Source organism: Dermacentor andersoni, chromosome 1 (assembly GCF_023375885.2).
Source record: "Dermacentor andersoni chromosome 1, qqDerAnde1_hic_scaffold, whole genome shotgun sequence".
In the NCBI taxonomy this organism is placed as follows: domain Eukaryota; kingdom Metazoa; phylum Arthropoda; class Arachnida; order Ixodida; family Ixodidae; genus Dermacentor; species Dermacentor andersoni.
The window spans coordinates 219,761,559-219,784,826 of record NC_092814.1 but is presented as its reverse complement, the minus strand read 5'-3'; the positions used below and the strand labels follow the sequence as shown (position 1 = coordinate 219,784,826).

General features: G+C 39.1%; 1 protein-coding gene and 1 long non-coding RNA gene across 2 annotated transcripts in view; one reads left to right on the top strand and one right to left on the bottom strand.

The window, feature by feature from the left end:
* The window catches only part of LOC126548174 (uncharacterized), a 71,714-nt gene that overhangs the window by 29,590 nt on the left and 18,856 nt on the right, over positions 1-23,268 (top strand). Inside the window, exons 16-33 of the mRNA XM_050196303.2 lie at positions 1,789-1,868; positions 3,083-3,216; positions 5,024-5,227; positions 6,050-6,123; positions 6,404-6,505; positions 8,876-9,046; positions 10,545-10,685; positions 10,936-11,017; positions 11,258-11,781; positions 11,891-12,032; positions 12,265-12,396; positions 13,329-13,449; positions 15,266-15,420; positions 19,187-19,300; positions 21,639-21,770; positions 22,029-22,094; positions 22,188-22,265; positions 22,629-22,783. Coding sequence (XP_050052260.2) covers positions 1,789-1,868; positions 3,083-3,216; positions 5,024-5,227; positions 6,050-6,123; positions 6,404-6,505; positions 8,876-9,046; positions 10,545-10,685; positions 10,936-11,017; positions 11,258-11,781; positions 11,891-12,032; positions 12,265-12,396; positions 13,329-13,449; positions 15,266-15,420; positions 19,187-19,300; positions 21,639-21,770; positions 22,029-22,094; positions 22,188-22,265; positions 22,629-22,783 — 2,607 coding nt within the window. The remainder of the gene's footprint in view (positions 1-1,788; positions 1,869-3,082; positions 3,217-5,023; positions 5,228-6,049; positions 6,124-6,403; positions 6,506-8,875; positions 9,047-10,544; positions 10,686-10,935; positions 11,018-11,257; positions 11,782-11,890; positions 12,033-12,264; positions 12,397-13,328; positions 13,450-15,265; positions 15,421-19,186; positions 19,301-21,638; positions 21,771-22,028; positions 22,095-22,187; positions 22,266-22,628; positions 22,784-23,268) is intronic.
* LOC129381030 (uncharacterized) lies at positions 22,104-23,202 on the bottom strand. The gene is made up of 3 exons (XR_008609284.2): positions 23,048-23,202; positions 22,618-22,689; positions 22,104-22,193 (listed from the first exon to the last, which is right to left on the bottom strand). It is a non-coding gene; the product is annotated as an uncharacterized lncRNA (long non-coding RNA).

The following is a 23,268-nucleotide window of genomic DNA, read 5'->3' as shown; positions in this document are numbered from 1 at the left end:
GTAAACACAAGAATACTGATCTCCTTGTTTCCCCCATGCGTGGTGGAGTGTAATGTGTCTGATTCATTATGCAAGAGGGCTACAATACGAGCGATCGTTTAGCAGACAAAAAGTACAGTGGGTAAGGGCCAACTTACTTTACGTTGAATTTGATCTGAAAAGTGAATGCAACTGTTTGTCTTTACGAGACACTCGGAGACGCTTTTTTATGCCACTGATGTGATAGTCTTGCAGGCACCACTTAAGCTTCAGCTTAGTATCATTATAAAAGTGCATCCAGTAGGTCAGAAAACCACTAGGTGTTTTTCCGAGTGTGAAAGAAACCTGCAAATACACACAATGTGCGTCAAGCTGCCAGTTGCACGGCAATTTTTTCGTGTATTCGCGGGCTTCTTTTATGCTTGGGAGAAACACTTTTATATAGCACGTATTTAGCAACAGAAAGCTGTATCGGGTGTCTTTCATGGCACTCTACAATTTTCTCATTGACTCTTTTCATCTAAATATAATATTTGAGAAGTTGATTAAATAGTTAAGACTAATTATTTAATTAGGTGGAATAAAAAATAATTCGAGTGTCTCCAAACGAGGGCAAACAATTTTACCTTGGTTCTGTCCAGCTACATGGAATTCACATATTTTTTAACTCTGGCTAAAGTTAGCAGGGACACCCTGTAGACATACGTACAGTAGAATCTCGTTAAACAAGACCTCAAGGGATTAGGAAAATATGTTCAGATTCTGTTTCCTGAAGTTCTGTTTACTGAGAAATATGTGCAGAGGTGCAGCACTGTATGTCATATTCCCTCCTAACACTGTTAGATATGTTAAGCATAAAGAAGTGAATGTAGCGGCCACTTTGTCCCGTGGTTTGGAAGCGGTCGATGTCTACTGGATTAACTAGATTTCGCAGTTTCAGTTACAAAGTAGTGCCGGCAATGTATCAAAACAAAAACATAGCTCTTACTGCTCCAGTCAGTGCCCGAATAATGAACGTTTGTGCAAGGGGAGTCAAAATTATAGAAAGGCGCACCGTAAGTCCAAAATTTTGGTTGTAATTATCTTGGTCGTTTAAGGTCCAGGCAAGTGGCTGTGCCGTAAAGCTCTCCAGTTCTGCACACGCTATATGCATTAAAAGTCTTTCAAAATCGTGCCTGCTTGACTCTTTTCTGCCGCTTTTAAATATAGCTTTCTGGATAGAAGACATTCGTTGCAGAATTATATATTTCAGATCCTGCCCCTTTCTTAAAAAATTCATGGAGCTGCTTCTGTGGTTCCATTTATAGTCACAAAACTTTTAGTTCTGATTACCAAAAACTGTTTTTCGTTATCCAACTGTGAAACCAATCAATTTAGACACCATTGTTTCATTTAGGTGGCAATTCCGTTTAAGCTATATTTGTTTTCTGAGATTTTACTCTATACTGTAACCTTGAAATTAAGAAAGGTACATTAATAAATTTTTGTAAATTATGTGCAGACACTACTTGTTTGCAAAAATTGTCTAATAAATTGCATGAAGCACCTGTGTAAGCAGCATTTGCATAGTTGGTATGGCTTTTTCATAAAACTTATTGATACATTTGCTTCAATAGATTAAATCAATGTTTTATTTATTATGATGGCACAAGGCCTATAGGGGTGCGAGAAAAGAGCCTTTTATAAGCATTGTGTGTGTGTGTATGTGCATGTGCATCCATGCATGCATGTGGGTGTGGGTGGGTGTGTTTAGGTGTGTAACTGCCATGTAATTTTACACTTAAGTTGTGCTGTCCATTCAATATCCAGGTATACATGGGAAATCCCTTTGAGCTATAAGACTTCTGAAGGAAATGAAGGACTTTACTGGCTGAAGACTAAGAAACCAGGCAGGTTTTTTTATCCAGTTTTTTTCTTGCTCCCTTTTTAAATCCTATTGTACAATTGATGTGTTGTTTTAGTCCATGAAAGAACAAGATACAATTAAAAAATAAAAACAAAGACATATATGGCCAACGGCTACAATTATCTAATGAGAGATTACCTCCCAACTTTCTTCCTTTCACTCTACAGAAATTCCAGTAGTCTTCCACTCACTCAATTTTGTTGAGAAGCTTCACATTTCAGGCTACCTAATGCATTTTTGGCACACAAATATTATGCGCACCACAAATATCTAATGCATGTGCGTGCATTATATGTTTAATAAACTTCTGCAATAGGGTTGCTCTAAACAGCCTGTGTCAGAGATTAGCATATTAAGAATGCCTGCAGCTTTACTATTATGTTTTTATGACTAGTGGTGGTTTGTTGCCTGAAGATACCGTTAAGAGCTTTTTGAAATTTTGGTTACGCTATACACTGGAGTTTGTAAAGCATTGTCCAGGGAGTGTTCTACTGCAAGAATATCTATAAATGGTTTAGTAGTAACCGAAATAAAAGAAAGATAAATGTTTTGAGGCCATGGTATGAAGAGGTGAGCTATTTTCCCCTCAGCAGGCACTCTCTCACATTGCTTGGACCAGCACCCGCAAGCGGCATTCCTCACCTGTCTTATCCCATACCAGAGCTAAGAGCTCATGTGACATTTGCATCACAACCCCACCTCGATTTTTTTCAGTGTGTATAGAGTAGTTTCTGCATATTCTGCATTTTGCAAAAATCCCAAATTTGCTTACACTACTGTTGGTTATTTGTGCAATGCAGGTGCTGCTCTTTTGAGATCATCTCTGTTTGCAGCTAAAGAGGCTCCTTTAAGAGCAAGGGCACATGGGCTTTTGTTTTATTTTCAGCTGTTTTCTCAGCGTGCATTGGCATAATAACTTTGCAGACATGATCGGCACCACATTATTTACGCACCACGTTTGTCGGCTTGCAATGGCCAAACATGGTGAGCGGCACTTTAGGCTGAAAAGCGGAAAGACTTCCAGCAGAAGAATGTTTAATAAGCCTCCTCACTAGCAAAAAATGATGTCTTTCTTGTGTGTAAGCACAGGGAAATTACCAACATGATATATTTGAAAGCACAACTGTAGTATGTCCAACTAGTACATACATGCAATAAAATGTCACGTTTTAACTCTGTCCTTATCTCTCTTTGCAGAAATCATTAGCCTACCCATCAACAAAGACAGCTCGTGGGTAAAGTTTAATAGTGAATTCAAAGGATACTATCTCGTGAAATATGACGACAGTGAACTAAAGACATTCTCTCAGCTTCTACTGGAGAATCAAACAGTGAGTGCCTTGCATCATTCCTTTCGTTTCAGAACAGTCAGCATCATTTAAAGAGATGCTGAACGAGAAATAATAAGTAAAGCTGCATTAGTAGATAATATTTCTCCACTTAGATAGGCTTTCCTTACCAAGTACAAGCTTTGCATACCATAAACGACATAAGAAACATGGGGACATCACCTGAAATTTTGTGCACAATCTCTCTGCAATATCATATTTTAGCAGCATCTTGCAAAGCCTAGTAAATTGTCTATTATTAAAAAGGAATTATACTACATTTTAAAGTAAATGGAGACTTGAGCTGGTAACTTTCTAGGTTTTTTCTGCGCACAAAGGGCTGAAATATGTGACCGCTCCATAAAATCTATGGCATCAAAAGTGTTGCACCTTGGGCTCAATATTTTATAAGAATAGGTTGGCATTGTCTCTCTCAACTAATAAGCAAACATTTCCTACTCAACAAATGCTTGAGAGTCCTAATGTTTCTTTTGGGTTCCTTTAATGCTAGAAAACTAAAAATAGGAATAAACCGAAATCCAGAGTGTAATGAAAAGGAAGAAAGGAACTTCGATGAGCGATGCATGTGAATCATTGAGAAACAAATGTAAAGCTGGAGATATATTCTTGGCAATAAATAGAGAGTTTTGGTATTAGGGACCTTAAACTGTGGGTCCCCAAGCTGCATTTGATTGGCTGTTATGGTTATTGTATGAAATAAAGAGTTGTAAAATTGGGGTGAGCACAAGTAGCGTTATGTTGTGTGTTTGGTGAGCCACATTATGGTGTAAACAAGAAACTCTGTGAAGATAAAATCACGGAAAGCGTATATGGACGGAAAAAAATTTACACTTTATTCAAGAACAACAAAAATGAAATGTGAACGTTAATAGCATTTTTAAGAATCTTTAACATTCTATTAGTCGTTTTCGTGATTAGAAGCTAGCCAAGCCATATTAAACCAACCATGCGAATGATGCACGCTGATATGCCGTGTTTGTCAATTCCATAAATGGGGGGAGTGAAAGTTCTACAATAAGCTCCATGTTGCCAGCTTTGCATTCTATCAAACACTTGGCTACGTGCATGGTGCAAGTGGACATGCCAATGTGAGCACAGAGATTGTTAACACAGGCCTCTCCCTTGGCTACAGCACCAGTTTTTGTTCTATGTAAGAACAAAAACCAAAGCAGCTTGGATGTCCATGCTATTTTTCAATTCTTGGATCTTGCATCACTGCCAACCCAAAAGCTTCCTTGGGTTCTGCACATGCGCGCGTGTAGCCTGCTTCTTGTGTTGGGTCCTCTAGACGCTTGGGTCACCAGTCCTAAATGTTTCTCAATTTTGTGCTAGTATGTTTGCCCAGTGTAGATATACAATTTATGTTGCAGGAGCTGAAACTGACTCATTAAGCTACAAGCAATTTCTTTTACATAATGTGCATTATCTACTAATTTTACAAGCCAAGTGCAAAATTATACCACACGTCAAAATACCAAGAATTCACTTATTTTACTCTGCAATATAGTCATCCCAGGGAAAGAGAATTCCAGGGGTCCCAGGGTTGGCACAGCTGTTATACCACTGCCACTGCATAATCTGGCCAAAATGTCTACAAAAAGCAATCATCCCATAGACTAAATTGCTTACATTTTTGTGTGCCTCTCACATTTAACATTATTGGCACATCAAAATAAAACAAGTTAGAGTAAGAATGTGGCCTACTAGCTTTTATAGTGAAACTGGAAGTATTTCTTCAATTATAGTATTGCTGCGAAACTGTTGATTGGCTCCTTGTTTACTTTTGTAGCAGTTGTCTGCTTCCGACCGGGCGGAGCTCCTTCTGGAAACATTTCTGCTGGCACGAGCTGGCATGGTGCCTTATTCTGCTGCGATGGATCTCACCAAGTACCTACGGCGTGAGCGACATTTCATACCTCTTATGGTAGCATCCAGGGTCTTCCAGCACATTGCTATGTGTCTCAGAGGGCATCCAGAGAAGGTCCTTTTTCTGGTGAGTACTATACCGTTTGCTGAAATTCGCAGAAGCAGGTGCAGCCAGGCATGCTTTCTTCTCATAATTTCTTTGTGAAATTTGCACTCAGTACATTTGTTAAGCCTTCTGCAGCCTCACTTCCATGCTGTCTGGCAGTCTTTGGTTTTTGGCAGTTATCACAAATCATCGTAAAAGGCAGGTCACATGCAGCCCTACAGCCCTAACTACATATGCTGCAGAGTGTATGAAGGCTCTGACATTTCATACTGTATCGTCTAAATTGATGTGGTGTTTTCTAGGACCTTGCTTGGCCATTGTAAAATATGAGCCCTTACATAAATGGGGAGAGGGGTTGCATTATCAGCATTCAACTCTCTTTGTTTTGGAGAACTACATCATATTAAATTAATAAATCACTTGCACCAAAATCAAGCAGAAAAGGTAAATAAACATTTTTTGTGTGTTTATGCTAGCATGTGTATGCATATATGGAGCACACATGCTTAATGTTGCTTGACTGTAAGGCTGATATATCACACAGCCTATCTCGGTGGTCACCAAATGTTATTGCCACCAAACTTGTGGGCATGTCCATGTTTGTTAAAATTGAATTTGCTACCAACATCAATATACTGCCATTAAATGACCTCTATGATGAATTATTTGTGTGGTGCAGCAGCGATGATCCTTTTTTCACCACTAATGGAACTCTGCAAGTTTAACACCAGTGTCATAAACCATTGAACATTAAAACAAATCTGTGACACACATCAATCTATTTTTATGGGATACAAGTGCTTTGCTTGAAACACCACTGTGGTCTGCTTAAATTCCTAACAGGAGTATGTGAAATACATAATGGAAGAAGCTTTTGAAGAGCTCATGTGGAAGGACAGGGGCGATCACTTGACAAAGTAAGCTCCAAGAACTTGTTATCTTTTTATTTGTCTTGGCATATTTTTTTTGCGTATTCACATGTCAATCAATTTTCAGTTTTATAATTTTGACAATTATGATTTCCTCGCAGGCAATATATGATACTTAACACCATCACATGCCGTAACCTGAAGAATTGTCATAGTGTTCCAATTCTTTTTTATTGTAGGCAGAATACTAGGTGACCAAACGGCTTAGGTGAATTTTGCTAAATAATTGTTTTGATTTTTATTGTTTTTTCTTGTTATTGCAATTTAGACGAGCACGGGAAGTGGTTCTGCATTTATCCTGCTTCAGCGGAGACAGGGTTTGCCTCAGAAATGCTGGAGAGCTGTTGGAGGCCTGGCTTGCAGGTGCTACGTACGTACAAGTGCCATGCTCTTTGTTTTTAATCCAGTGACAGAGAAGCAACCAGCAAAAGCACACATTCGCTAGACAAAGAAGATCTCAGTATGAACACTGGGTTCACAACTAATGTTTATTCAAGAACAGGTTTCCACAGAAGACAGCAGTATATGTTTGCTTGTGCATGCACTGCACTATCTCTTGTGGAAGAGCATTGCTGAGTAAGTGTTAGATTCAGTTCCCGCATTCATCAAAGCTGCATATTTACCTTGTTTGCTATGGTCAACAGTGGTTGAACAAGAGATGTCACTGGAACCAACATTTGGGCAAGGGAAACGTTGTCAGATCACTGTTGATCATTTCACGTCTCTATCTTCCTGTGAACCTTTGGCATGTTTCAATATCTTTTTGCTAGCATCTTTCGTTTTTGCTCTATGTATGAAGGACATTCCAAAAGTAAGTTTCGTCATTTAATTTCACACGGAAACTTCATTGCAAGAGAAATACACCATGGCATCATGAACTACACACCTTGCCCTATTTTTCCACATAGTCACCACCGACATTGAGACGTTTGTCGTAGCGTGCAATCAGTTTGAAGAAACCCATCTGGTAAAACTCGGTGCCCTGCAATACAATGCCTGAGACATGACCTCTTCACCAAACACAATCTGTAGGCATTCATGGATGACTGACACACTAGTCCCACATGCCCATTCATACCAAATAACAGCACACACTTCCATTGGCGACCACGTTGTCAGCACGCATCTGTCTGCCATCGTGATTTGTACTTGAATAACCTCGGGCACACCGATCTGCTGCTACTCTCTCTTCAACGCTCTGCGCATGTGTCATTCCTCCTTCGCTGATGCTCCCTCTATCGTTGAACCAGCAACGGGCATGGATTCTTATGGTGAGCGTTTGTTTCACCTGGTGTACCATCTTCTCTTAAAAAATGACAAAACTTACTTTTGCAACAGCCCTCGTACAAACTAGCACCATGAAGAGTCCAAGCAAATTACAGTGAACAAGCCCATATTGAAGCATCTTCACGAGTGCTTTAGGATGAGGCAATGCAATGCATGGTTTACTACTACTTCAAGAACATTTGCATTGCTGTTATTTCATTACCTTGATTATAATGGTTAAAGGTTATTATATGTATTTTGGTCATCCATGTAAAGTAGTATGTCTAAATAACAGACTAAACTTGCATTAAAGTAAAGGGACCTTGAATAGGTGTGAACATTTTAAATGAACGAATGTGGTGCGTAGAGTATGGCAGCTGTAATGATATCTACCAAACATTGCAATGCTGCATGTAGTGCAAAGCCCACACAGTAACTGAGAGTGTTCACTTTAAATGCTCAAGTGCCTATCTTCTTAACTGAGCGAAGTTATGTCAGGTGCATTTTCACTACAGTAAAATCCTCTACATGCAGATTTGTTGATCATCGCAATGCATTGGTTGAATAAATGAATGAAACTCCTTGATTGCAGTGGCGTTGGCTGTCCTGCATGGAAAACTAAGGTGCAATCTAGCAGGTGGTCCCTCCATGCAAGAATATGTACTGCCCCAGAAGAAATGTGCTTTCTCACCAATGTCCTCCAGATAGAGATTAAATTCAGCAACAGCACAGCAGGTGCATGTGATGACCATGCATGATTGTACATCTCCATGGAAGCATGTAATGTTGCACAAAATTTCAGCTCAATGCCTTTAGCTTGGTGACTATTCGAAGTGTTTTCTCTGTAGAAGGAAGCTTTATAGGACAACAGAAGTCAAAACTTGTCACTGGAAGGGGCAAATATGTGTGGCATGTGACAAAATATTAAAATAGACAGAAAAAAGGCACAGTACACTAGATAAGGTGATACATTGCAGCAGTGAGTGCACTGGTATGCTAAATTGCTTCAAAATGCAGTAACTCCACAACTACTTGTCTATTCCAAAAGTTCTTGTTGGAAAATGTTCAGTTAAAAAGTGTGCTAAATTACCTGTAAAGAGCATATTTTTGTAATGTGAGCGGTTTAGGCCCTTTTTAAACTGACAGTACAAAGTGTTAAATCTTAGCATTCCTTTGCCTGAATAAAGTTTATAAAATGTGTATATACAAGGGTGCCATCATCATCACCCATCATGCTCCTCTCTCTTTTTTCCCTCTTCCCCTTCTCTCAGTGCAGAGTAGCTGGCTAGAGGAATGTACCTCAGGCTGACTTTTCTGCCTTGCGTATATATACATATATATATATATATATATATATACAAGTGTTTGAGCTATGGTGAACTTCAAAGCTCAATTCACAGGTCAATAGCTTTTAAATATACTACATGAGTGAATGTTGTCTGTACAACCTTCTTTTGCTGCTGCCTTTTTGTAGGATCCCACCAAACCTTCGGGAGCTTGTGTATATCTGGGGAATGACTGCAAGTGGAAATGAAACAGTATGGGAAGCCATGTACTTAAGATACCAAAACGAGGTGCTGCCAGCAGAAAGGAAAAGTCTCATAAAAGGACTAGCAAGCATTGATAATAAAACTGTCATAGAAAGGTATTTTATTTTCGATTTTTAGAGTAGAACTTTCTAGCCAGCACATTTGCTAAATAATAAGCATATTCTAAACATGAATGCTCACATGAATGTCGTTAGTGCACATATTACACTCGAACCTTGTTATAACAAAAGGGGATATAACGAAATAATGGATATAATGAAGTGAATTAAATTCCCCTTGAAATCTCCATAGAGAGCCATGTGTTTAAAACCTTGTATGAACAAACTGAAATTATCCTGCCAGTGGATATAACGAACTAGATTCCTCTCCAAAACTGATATATACCCGACTGCTGTGCACCGAGCATGTCGCTTTCTGCAGGATTCGGCCTTCGTTCGCCACGGCAGTTAAAACTCCCGCATCCCTGCATCAAATATGTCTTTGAGCAACATGGCCCTTTCTCACCGCCACGCGTAGCTGCACACAAGCAGCAGCTCACTATCGCACTTTTCCACTGACCTCTCTCTTTTGCGTGTGTCTGGCTGCGCGGCTACGGGCAGCGGTGCGAAATATTAGTGCATTCATTTGTAGCGCTCGTCATTTGTCTCGTTTCTTCTGTCCTTGTGTATATATGTGCTGCAGGTTACTAATATGTTGCACCAACAAGCACAAACAGCCACATACTGAAGTTCGCTAGCTTTTTTGATCACACAGCAGAGCGCTGTGTTGCGTGTCACGTGTTGCTCGACTGCGACAAGCCAAGTGGAAAGTGAAAGCGAATGTAGGGTACTAAAATGTCACGTGTGGCGCATGGCGAAAATTTTGTTTTATTCAAATTTCATCTAATGCATAGCCATGTAGCTGTTCCACGTACCGCAAAGCTGTCTTTTTATTTCCATGTTTACAATTGTGCACACCATTGGGCGTATGTGGTAGTAAATACCAATAATAGATATAACGAAGTAATGGATATAATGAAGTGATTATCGCTCCCCCTTCAATTTTGTTATGACGAGGTTCGAGTATATGTACTTCTATATTTTGCATAATGTGAGCACTGTTCCGAGCTGTCTCATGATACATGCAGTTTCTGGATACAGTTTCTGGTGTGACTAAATACCATAGAGTATCAAAATGGAATATGCAGGATGTGTTATGACTGCATATAGAAAGGCAAGTGTTACATAAACACTGTCATATGGGAAATGTAACAGCATATCATGTGACAGATGACGTTGCACTACTATTACATAAATAAACCTTCTGGAAGTACTACTAAGACCTGAAACTCTTTCCTCTGAAAACTGGGGCTTAGACCACTGGGTAATGCCAGTGACCTCTTCACATCAATAGGCATTGAATTGTGTGCATGTGTAGTACAGTCCAAACATGTTGCATCAAGCTTGTTGGTAGGCTCAAACTGAACTTACGCTAATGCATAGGTGTAGGAATCAAGTGTAATGAAATGTAAAAGTTATTAGGACACCAGACTTTCCAGCCACTTAGAACAGAAAAATCAAATTACCTTATACTTTACTTTCTCCATCATTCTAGGCTTCTGACATTGTCCCTAGATGACTCTATCATCAAGAGAGCAGACTTTACTGTCCTCGTGGAGCACCTTGCAACCAGAGACTTTGGCCTCTCATTAGCTTGGGATTTTATAAGGAATAATTGGGAGCTCCTTGCATCAAGGTAAAATGCCTTTTTTACAAACTGCTGAAAGCTACATTTTTTATTTTTAGCAAATTTAGCTTGTTTCATTTTATAATATGAACATTATTCTTGCACTTCATACAAACGCACATCCTTCGGGTAGCAGATATGAAGGATGTAATAGCAGCAGGGCTAACAACTTTCATTTTGAATCTTTGGCTGGTGTCCTTGTTTTCAAGTTCATTGAATAGAAATATTAAGAGGTACTTGTTGCATTTTTGCTTTTCAGGTACTCCTCCGATGAAAGACAGCTGGGAGCAGTAGTGTTTTCTGTGTGTAAACATTTCACAACACAGGAACAGCTTGAGAAGGTACGTTTGAAAAACAGACCAACAAAAAGGTTTTACAATTTTTCCATATTGTATGATAAAATTAAGCCTGAGAAGCTCAGCTACTAATATGTGACAGAGGACCATTTTTGCTCAATATAGGCTTGCTGGTGCTGGCTATAGTGAAACTCGGCCTCCATAAAGATGCCATGTCAAGTAGAAGCTGTCTTCCCATTCTGCCTTTTGATGACATTTAGACATAGTGCCGTATGTCTTTTCCAGGTGGAGCAATTTTTCGAAGAATATCCTGAAGGGGGGAAAGGAAAAAGAACTAGCCTCCAGGTGCTTGAGACAGTTAGAGCAAATATTCGCTGGCGAAACTTCTTTGCAACAGCAGTGCTCACCTGGGTGAAAGAATACCAATATGTGCCATGGGAAAACCTACGGCTCCCAGCCCATGTCATGCCTGTCCACTATGACCTTCAGATCCAGCCCTTCCTGGACTTGCACACATTTCAGGGCCAAGTGGATATCCAAGTGGAGCTCCTCAAACCCATCAAGAGCGTTCACGTACATGCCAGGAATCTCAGCATTACATCTGCTTTCATGACAGATGAGTCAACAAAGATGATGGTTCCTCTGTCTGGCACATTTGTTCATGAACCAAATGAGCTTTATGTGATGCAGTTGGGAAATATTGCTGATGTTGGGACTTACAGTTTACATTACGAGTTCAAAGGCATTCTGTCCAGAGACCTGCGGGGATTCTACCTGAGCAGCTACCCTGTTGGAGCCAATGAAACAAGGTTAACCAGCAAAGCCAGCATGGCCTTTTTGAACTTTGTTGTAATTGTACTTGCTGCTGCTGTGAGAGCCATAGCTGGTCTGCAGTACATAAGCACATTTTTGTTGCAGGTACCTTGCAACCACACAATTTGAACCCACAGATGCTAGGAAGGCATTTCCTTGCTTTGATGAACCAAGATTTAAAGCAACATTTAGCATCAAGATAATCCACGATCCTGAATACATTGCTCTCTCCAATATGCCTGTCATGGTAAGAAGGGAACTGCAATATAACAAGAATGTTGTATGTGCAATGAAACTCAATACCAAAATAATCAAGTATAGGTAAAATTTTCACATTAAACCCTAATCAACCACAGGAGTGAAATGATGTACTAACATGACAACACTACTTATAATATTGTTTCAGTATTTCAGCTCATTTATGCACCATCAATATCCACTTACCAGCAACCTTCAGCTTCTTTCTTTTTTTTACGCAGGGCAAAGAGATAACAACAACAGGCCTGCAAGTCACACAGTTTCAAAAGACTGTAAAAATGACAACTTATTTAGTTGCATTGATTGTTTGTGATTTTCATAACATTTCTGGAAACAGCTCGAATGGCATAGAGGTAAGAAACATTGTGTTCTTTATTGTGGGCTTTAAAATGAATTTGTATGTAGCAAATACTCTATTTACACAAGCATAGTAACACTTTTTTGCACATTCACTGACCTGAGAAAGCGCCTCGTACTTTAGCACCATGCTTCAAATATAATGTGATTTGTGCTGAATAGCAAAACTCAGTGCAGCAGAGAGAAAATTATCTTAATTATCAATGCCTGGTGCAACAAGGAAAGGGGGCATTAGGTTCTCTGACCCTATTTACTGCCCGTGATACCGCAATGCACATTTGCATGCCACCATAACATTCTGTAGTGTGTCGGTGTCCTTTCAGAACAAAGCACAGTGCTAAACAATACACTGAGTGATCTGCTACTGCAAAGTGCTCCTGGACAGGCTCCACCCACACCCCAGCACATTTGCAGTTGGTCCGTAGTGGCAGCACAACACTGCAGCGTATCGGGCATCATGCTCGATACACTGTCGAGCTAAAACAACCCATTTTCATTCTGCAGCTACTGCCACTTTATACATTGTGAGATTAATTTATAATAATGTTTGCACATGCTTACTTGTTTTCTTGCTTGTTTGTCTAGATTCTCTCAACCTCTCTCTTCTGCATATTTGTGGTAGTACAGATGTACAGCCTTTGTCAAAAGTAAACAACCTACTCCGTGCCTTCCCAATATATGTCTTTCCACTGTGTGGTGTGATTCCCATGGCGCTCCTGACACTCCAGACTCTGGATAATTAGTACGAGAGTTCTCTTTGTTTCTCAGGGCAATGAAACATGACATATCATAGGAACTGCCTTAAACAGACTGAGTCAGCCTGGTGGTCAGGAGCTGTTGCGGTAGTCCACATACTTTTTACAAAGACTATGTGCAATGTAATAATGTTCCATAATGTAGTAAATCAAAAATGTACTTTTTTTAACAGGTGAAAGTTTATGCCAGAGAAGAAGAAATTGATAAAGCTCATTACGCACTTCGAGCTGCGCTGAAAATTTTAACCTACTTCGAGGAGTATTTTGGAATAAGGTATCCATTGCCCAAACTAGGTGAGTTTACTAGCTGATATACAAGTAGTTACTTGTCTCGTTTTAGCACGTATATAACACACTGAAAGAAAAAATTGCACACTGCTTGCAGACGCAAGCCACTGGGTCGCTGAGAAACTCAATTTGAATCTACTTTTGATTCCTGGGTACTCAAGCCGCTTGCATCCTTTAGTGTAAAGCTCTTCAAAGCAGACATCTAAGAAAAAAAATGAACATTATGTATAGCTTGCTTGCCTACAAGAGGACTTCAGTTCTGTGTGATCATACTGTAAAGTGTTAAGCTAGGCGCTTGCTCAAAGCTGATACTATATTATTGCAAGATGAGTGCTTGTTCGGTCAGAACTGAACTAAGCACTACAACCAGTTGGCATGTGCTAAAAAGTGCTCACCATCCAAGTAACCCCAATGTGCCTAAAGGAACAAAATTACTGCCATTGAACGCTTAAAAGCTTCATAGAAAGATACATCAATATTGCTTGCAACTCAAGCTGCCTTCCTTTGTGTCGTCGAAGCCATTGAATGAGTAAAGCGATGAAAGAGGCTAGTTGGTGCACGCTCATGATTACGTTGGGCCGAGTTTCACACTGGCAAAAACATGACGAAGACAGGAAGAAGGATGCGGACAGACGAAGTGCGAACTACCAGCTCTTTGTGCACGCAGTAACTTTGTATATTAATGTGTTCTATAACAAAAATAAAGACTTGGTAGCTTGAGCTTCGTCCGTCCGCGTCCTTCTTCCCTTGTTCATCATCTTTTCGCCAGTGTAAAACTCAGCGCAACGTAATCATGAACATCGAATGAGTCTTTTGCGTTAGAACGAACGTCTTAAACCTTAGACACACAAGGAAAGAAACAATAGTAATGGTTTACTTAGAACTTTGTGCTGCTTTAAATGTCAAGAAATAATGGGGAAAATGACTAAAAGTAGTTTGAATTGAATTGATCAATGTTATTCCTATATGTAGCTAGAGAGCCTGCCCGTAATTTTGTTACAAAGGCTTTCAGCCTTTGCCGCAACATTTTAATATCTGCACCACTTTCTTAACTTACTCATACACAAGAGTAAATGTGATAGCTACTTGTCAGGCTTGTTTAAATGGCACAACTAAGCACTGTCTTTGGCAAAAGCGAAAGCAGAAAAGTTTCATCACTGATAGGGCTGTGCTGCTGTCTGGTGGCTGTAAATCATACCATTGCACTGATCAGAAATAGGCAGCCCGAGAGAGGGCCGCTTCAAATAATTTTGAGGTCATGTGAATACAAACGTTTGGAACTGTAACAGGTGGAACACGGTGGGCACTGTTCCCCTGTATGGCTACAGCTCACAGCTGTACGAGCAATAGCAATGATAAAAAGGAGGGCAAAGCCACGAGAGCACAAAACAGCAGCACTTGATTGCCAATACCTACATTAATAAAGTTGGCATCGTGTAGGAACAGATTCGGGAGGCTATGCCCTTTAATATTGGGCACATTTTGCACCTTTTATAAAAGATGTTGCAAGGCCCCTTTAATCTGTAACAGGTGCTTGCTCATTACATTGCAGCAGTTATGTGCCAAATTTTAGCTGTTTCAGTTATATTGCCACAATTCTCTGCCCCCACACAAAATGTACAGAAGCTCTCCCTGGACATAACAGAACGGAAGGCAGCACTGTTAAAGTTCATTGGCCAAGAAAATAAATAAACCAAACCAAAAAAAGACTTGTGATGTAAGCAAATCCTAATTGGGTGCTTCAGGTATCTTTCGTGTTAGCTGCATTCAGCATTTTATATTTGCCATTGTGAAGTATGTCTCATGTTCTATCCTTTAACAGATTTAATTGCCATTCCCGACTTTTCATCTGGAGCAATGGAAAACTGGGGATTAATCACATTTCGAGAGGCTCGACTTCTCTATGACCCGGCGACATCATCGACCTCTGACCTAATGACAATATGTCGTATCATTGCACATGAAATCGCCCACATGGTAAGCTTTTCCCATTGACTAAATTTCAAAATGTTTCATGTAATTTGTTGTCTTCATGCAAAAGTGTTCCTTGTTCCTTGCATAAAAATCAAAGTTATTTCTTTCTTTTTTTACTTTTGCTTGTACAAAACAAAGCACACAGGCAAGTTCAGTAATTTTTGTACTTTTTCAAAATTTTGCAGAGCTCACTGCTCCTTAAAGCAAATACATAAATGCATGTGTCAACCCCAGGCAATGTTGATGACATATAGCATCTGATTCTTTTACTCTGCATGCTAGAGTCAAGAAAGCCTACCCACAGCCTCCTGGTTTTGTTTCTTTTGCACACATGTCACTTTTATATTGTGAAAATACAAATACACATGCAGTAAACCCTTGTTATAGCAAAGGCATTGAGGCAGAGAAGGGAACCTTGTTGTAAGAGGGATTTTGGAAAAGGCTGAGGTGCCTTAAAATAGCCATAATGAAGTAAATGCAGTGCAACAATGTGGAGGCTTGTAAATTGTATATTAAAACTGAGGAAGTTACTGACTAGGTGACTGCAGCCACATTTTGTTCTGAGGAGACGTGGTGGCAGAGCAACCCCAGCATGCAGCAGTTCTCGGCAGTGTTCTCAGATGTACCTTTGCTCATGCTCATGTGGTTGTCCTCATATTTATCAGTGCCACTGCAACTGAAGGCAGTGCCTTTACAAAACACTTGACAGTTGCAACATGACAGCATATCATACTGGAGCAAAGAAAGGTGCAAGTAGCATTTGACGGTTGGTTCTGTGCACAGGATAAAGCTCTCCTCACTGCCACTGCACCTTACTTTGTTTCGAAGCAAATGGGGAATGGTTCGTGTCTGCAATGCCGAGGGTATTTTGGGAGGTTCTTCATTAGCAGCGTCTTCTTTGCCACCCAACACAAAGTTAACGTTCTTCATTCAACTTCCACCTTGGCAAGCACATATGACTTGAAATCTTCCACAATGTTTTTGCTGACAACCTGATGCACATGAAACATGGTTACAGCACTAAGACAAAGACATAAACACTAGCTGCACAGGACAGGCATTAGTCCTGTGCAGTTTGTGCTTCCATGTTTCTTGTGCAGCCATGTTTCCAGCACTGGTCTTTGCAGCTCATGTTTATATTTTTATCTTCCTAACCATGTTGCATAATGCCAGCAACCAACTAGCCCAACTTTCAACATTCAGATGCACATGCTTGTACAGCTCATTACAGCTATGAATTTGGTCGTCTTTGTTTTCACATTCTGGCATTATTTTATTCCTGCCAAGGAATACAAGGTACTGAGTGCAGTATATGCATAGAAATTATTAGTAATAAAGGTAAATTCTATTGGTACGTATGAGCAGCTGCCTCACTTTTTCGTTATCACACAATACAGTCATAGTCCCAAGGAGCTGTTGCCTCTTCATGGAATGACCTCCACAACACTCTTTGTCTGTTCAAATTGATAAGAATAAAAGCAAACCGCTACTTACACCGAAAATTACTAAGCGAAGTTTGATGACACTCCTTTTTGGATAACTTGGCCCAAAATGTTCACTGCAGTGAAAACCACAAACACTGAATTAAGCGCTAAGTTGAATAAAGCAACCTCATTATAAGAAGGGTGTACTTCATGTGTCAAGGGCTAGTAAGTGAAAGCTGTAAACACAATTAATTATCAGGTCATTCACTGTTGCCCTGTAGCAAAAGAAAAATTATGAAAAACTTGGATTGAAATCATGGCTTTCAAATCATTTCGTCATTTTTACAAGAATTTTCACTCAACATAACTGTTTGAACAACATTTTGACGAAAGCATTTATTATCATTAATATAGTTTACTTTGCATAATATTTACAAAAATTGCTCCTCATCTCTTTTTCTATGTAAAATGTGGCTTCCACTGTCCTTACTAATTAGTCCCAGTGTTACTTATAGCCACTGCAATACATATACTGCAGATCATTATTAGTATAGCAGTGTCATTTGTGAGGTAACAAGTAAGGTGTTGACAAAAGTATTGTGAGGGTGAGACATCGAATTACTGTGTAAGTGGGATGTTGAGAAAAGTACTCTGCACCTAGATAACAAAAGCATTCAAATAAAATGATATTTCAATAAAAAGCATACCATTTTACTATCATGTGTGCCTATTACACTTTGCTTTTCTTGAGAAAATCTATTGATAGTGATCTAAATGCAAGAAGTTATTGCCTCTGTGGCTGCCAGCATTTCTTCAATGTTGGTTTCATAAAGAAATGGCACTTTCATGGCCAGCATTCTTTTTTCATGCAAAGATATATTTTTGCATGACATAAATTACTGAAAGCAAAAGTGCTTCTTGCTTATTCCTTGATAAATGTTTTCAGCAATGTTGATTTGCTCTTAGTAGTCAAATCAAATCAAGATTGCAAGTGTGAGGTCTAAGTTAAGCTAGAGTGTATACATTGCAGTCCGATTAAGCTAAACTAAGATGTTATGCTGTGAAAAAAAAGAATGTAAGATTAGTACAGTATTAAAAATATTTTTGCTTTCTACATTTTAAAATATGGTGCAATGTAAATATCAATATATTTATTTATTTATATTGCTTACATTGAATGAAATTATTGGAAATTTGGCATGCAAAGACAAGGACACACTACTTTAGAGGTGCCTTTGACTGGTTAAACTAAATATTGCAGCAAAGTAAATTGCACACTTTAACTCTGCATGTTAATAAAAGTAGGGTGAAGACATTGGGTAAAGACATGATAAAGCTATTTCTCGTCTGAAGCAGTTTCATAAATTTGGCACATTGAACATACTTCATACGTTGTTTGCACAAGGTTCCTATAACACCGTACAGTGAAAGGAAAAACCTGAATGAGGAGTATCTATATTATCATGTAGTATATTATACTACATTGAATGTCTCTGATCTTCAGTACATTCGACTTCCATTAATCTAACATTGCAAGGAAATGAGATAAACTTTCATACTGCTGGGATATCTTGCGATAATAGCTTTAGTATTTGCACTTGAAACTTGGCACTGGACAGACAATCTGTGAGCGCCAACATAAATTGCTGAGTGTTGTCTGAATTTTCCTGTACATGGGAGACAATTCCAGCCCGAGTGCAGCTTAGTCTACCATAATTGTACAGAAGCTGTCAACGACTAGAATCAGTGAAATATGTAAGTGAAATATGAAATAATAGTTTGCCGTATAAGCTTTACAAAGCCTATATTTCTTTTTATCATGCTGTTCCTCGTCATTATTTAGAGTTTCCTGTGCCTCCACGCATATGTTATTATCAAGAATCTGCCCTCAACCCTACCCCCCAGTGTTGTCATCTTGATTTACCATACTTTACTTGTGTTGCTCTTTTACGTCTTCATGCACCTTGCATTTGGCATGCATGCTCTCCAGTATTGAAAACATCAATGTTAGTACTATTAGCTTGATTGTGGGCATGCATAATCTGCGCATCAATGATTATCTTTAGTTAAAATTGTTCAATTTTTATTGCATTGTTGTTAAAATAATAAAGTTTTTCCACCAAATAATATTCTAGGCTCTTATTGGGACTTTGCAACATGGTTGAATGCACTAATGTCAGGTTAACAGAAGCCAAATTTATGTATTTTCAGATAAGATGCATGGTTAATGTTGTGTCATTCGATAAAGCATTGTGGTATTTATTGGCAGGGCCATCACTTTTAGTTGCAACTTTTAATGCCCTGAATGTGGGTTGTATATCACATATTCTTATTCAAACTTGCAGTGGTTTGGAAATCTGGTTACAATGGAATGGTGGGATGACCTTTGGCTCAATGAAGGCTTTGCCAGCTACATTCAATACAAAGGCATGGCTTATGCTAGTCCTGAGTGGGAACCTGTGAGTTGGTCTTTTATTAACATTTATAAGCATGCACTGAACACACTTAATTCTGAATGCAGCATACACTAGCACAGTAGCTGTAAAGCATTCTGAGATAATGTTATCACATTCTTTGCAGCAACATTCTGTACATTTTCCTATAGGAAGTGTGTGACACCTGAAGCAGGTATAGGACCACGGCAACAGTGCCACCATCAATGTACTAGCATTATTTATAATGAAGCCGTTCCCAGCCAGTCTGACACTACATTGCTGTGTGTTCACCTGCATAAATACGCATTCAGTGTCGTCAAAAAAGCCAGATTTCAGCATGTGTTCGTCGGAGAGTTCTCCAGGAGTTCAAATGTTGACATTAAGTGCTAAAACTCTGACAAATTGGGCAAGTTTTCAATGTGCAAGAGGAATGCAAGCGCTGTCAGTCGAGCATTCTGAAGGGAAAGTGTCTGCAGCACAGAAATGTCAACATAGAAGTGTACACCGTAACGATACTGATTTCTAGCACCCCTCTCCATCTATTTGAAGGTGGACTCAGAAGAATGTTGGTTTCTAGATGCTGTTTGGATCCATGAACCCATGAACTAAACCGATTTCCATATACATGTGCACGCATAAACTAGTCCACAGTTGTGCCTAATACACAGTTCTGCCAGTCCTATGAACGTTTATGCTACACACATTAACTTGTGGGCATGCACAGGAATGCCAGTTCAAGTCAAAATTTAAACCACATGGGCTGGTTACTCTTGAAAACACAGGAATGTGAAGGAAATGCATACAGATTCACTAAAGTTCCTGCGTTGCATTCAACCCTTACATTAACCCAGTCAGGGTAGCTTTCTTTCTCATTGTTACAGTAGAACAACACAGGAATATGGCAAATACAAAGTGAGGCACAAAAAAGGAAAGCACAACTCTCTGTGTGTATTTGTGCCTCACTTCATCTTCATCCTGTTCTTGTGCTGTTCCCCTGAAACGATGAACAACCACCAAGCCCAACTCGAAATGCTGCTCAAATTTTTTGTCATTCATAGTGTACATCAGGCAAGTACCTTGATAGTTTGATTTTTCTTATTTCTCTTTTTCTTTATTTTGCATTTTTAATTGACATTGCTTATATTTTTATTTTTTCCTGCACCCTAGAATATTTATCTGTGACAACTTCGAAATTGTTAGTTCACCTTGTCTTGTTCGTTTCTCTTAACCTCCTAATTCATGGCCAATCCCCCACTGTGGTTATGCACCACAGGCATTCCCTAACTCCTCAACATTTCATGGTGATTCTTTGAGCTGTTAGAAACTAGCAAGCACTATGAACGTAAACAGCATGTGCTGAAGTAAGCATGGTGAAGGTCGAGCAAAGAATCAGTTATGCAGAGAGCCAGAAGGCAGTAGCACAGTTGAAAAAAATATGAACAGGGCGCAAATGATCCTAAATGCATTAAGGCAAATTTTGATGACGTTATAAGTGTGGATATGCAGGCTCTATAATGTCAGGAAACATGTACTGCTGAAGTACACATAGGGAAGACTGCCAATTTACCAATCCAGCTCACCATGGAGGCACAGCTGCGTGGGGAAATGAAAACATGTTATTCCTGATGGACTTAAAATACTTACTTGGAACTAAAGGTAGTGCAGAGAGAAGACACATTCACAAAGGAGGGTATGTAGGACAAGTACTCATTAAAATACTTCTTTGAGCAACCAACAGCACAAAATTTCATACATGACATTGCAAAGCTACAACTTAAGCCGGCGCAGTGTTTCGCTCTACTTCAGCTGCAACAACATTCATGATAGTAATCTTCGCTCCCTGCGTGTCAGTGCCATCGTCGTACCACATGCTCCCCATATCGTACATCCAATAGGGCCAGCTATCAAACCATAGACAAAACATAAAACATGCCTAATGTTTGGAGCAGGAGGCAGACTTTTTTCTTTTTCGGCTTTATTTTCTTTATTTGCACTCTAAACAAAATTACCATCCAAACAAATTACGGTGCAATTTTTGTTTTTGTGTTACCCATTTTTTTCTTGTACGTACCATCAAAGTAAACTGAAGTGCAGTGGCAACAAATCGGTGCCTAAGCATGAAGACTGTCCAATGTAACTTCATCGTATAGCTACTTGCAAATCATGCTTTTGGCCAAAATCTTGTGTTTGGGCCTGGATAAGGAGAATGATGATATACTTAATCGTCCTCAATATTTTCACACACATGCAATGCCACACTTCTTTTGGCAAACATGAAAGTACAAAATAGCATTTTCGTTTATTTTATTACTTGTTCACGTCTAAATATCTTGTTTGTCTTCACTGTTTTGTTTCATTCCAGGATGCTTTGTTTACAAATGTTTTAGCTGGTGTTCTTGAAGCAGATTCTGTGATATCTTCCCACCCAATTATACAACATGTTAATAACCCAAGCGAAATATCATCACTCTTTGATGTGATATCGTATGCGAAGGTGAGACAATTCATTATTACAATTATATTCAGCAAAATATTTGTTCTAATGTTAATTGTAAAAGCTTCAGAAAGTGAAATCTATAGCACTGGTTATGGGAGACACATTCTAAGCAATTAAGAACATAGAAAGTTCTAAACAAATTTGGAACGTTATTTTTCCTGTCTACATTATATTATGCATGCTGAGTGCATGAAAGAAAGTCCAAGTGCTACACTGCAAAGGCAATGTTTATAATAATCAAATTGTATATTACAGGGCTCATCAGTCCTTCGCATGTTAGAAGACTTCATGTCAAAAGATGACTTTCGGTATGGCATTGCTGTAAGTTGCAACCTTCCTCTGCCTCTAAGCTCCTCTGTACCTACCTGCATGTCATGCTGAACAGTAAGCTAATTTTTTGCCTTCTGTATCCAGAAATATCTGAAAAAGCACAAGTTTGCAAATACTATCACATTTGATCTCTGGGATGAACTTGAGGCATCATCATCTAGTGTAAGTGATTATATTTACTATATATCTATATCATTAGTGCAAGCAATAATAAATTTTGCTTCTTGTATAAGAGTAGTCAAGTATCAAACGTGGCACAAAAGAGAAGAAGGAAGATCACATTTATTTGTTGAAAAAAAAAAACAAGGAGCAGGAAATTGCATTAAATAATTGCTTGTTTCACAATGTGCATGTTTTACAAGTGATGGCATTGCTTTGTAAATTTTCTTTTAACTTTTTGTGTGATGAGAATGGATTCAGATAATTGAACAAGACCTAAAGACTTCGCTTTCATTTCAAAGAGTAGTTCATATTGTCACATTTCAGTCTTTGTTTTCATTTACTTATGGCTCACTTGTTATTTAGGGCTTGAGCATAACTAGTATCATGGAAAGCTGGACCAAGCAAATGGGATTTCCTCTTGTTTCTGTGGAAAGAAATGGAAACAGTTTCAGTGTGAGACAGTCACAATTTTTGATAGATCCGGACACTGCCATGAACCGCAAGCCAACACCATTTAAGTAAGTGAAGTCTCAATTATTTGATAAAGCCAATATCAAGCAAACAAAAACAAACAGAAAAAACTAAGGAGGGGGTCCTGATTAGTTTTACTTAAAATTACACTAAAGGTGAATAATATTAAGTTGAGCTGTACTATAGCAAATTAACTTTCTGCACTAGCAAAAATGCAACTCTTCCTGTGAGAGCAGGCGTGGTAAGCCAGAAAAGATACAAAGACAGAAAATGGGCGGCCAAACTGCTTTGAAGTTTCTGCATCAACTCACCATGATTTCATGTATTCTGACATCCACTCAGGTCTAGTCAATTGTCGTCAGTAAAGGAGGGCTAGTTAGGAGTCAGAAAGGAGGACCGGGGTAGTTGGAGAAGTATGGGAGAGGCCTTTGCCCTGCAGTGGGCGTAATCAGGCTGATGATGATGATGATGAAAGGAGGGAACAAGAGCCTCAACCTATTGAATTTCGAGAACTGTTCCGGCACCAAAAATT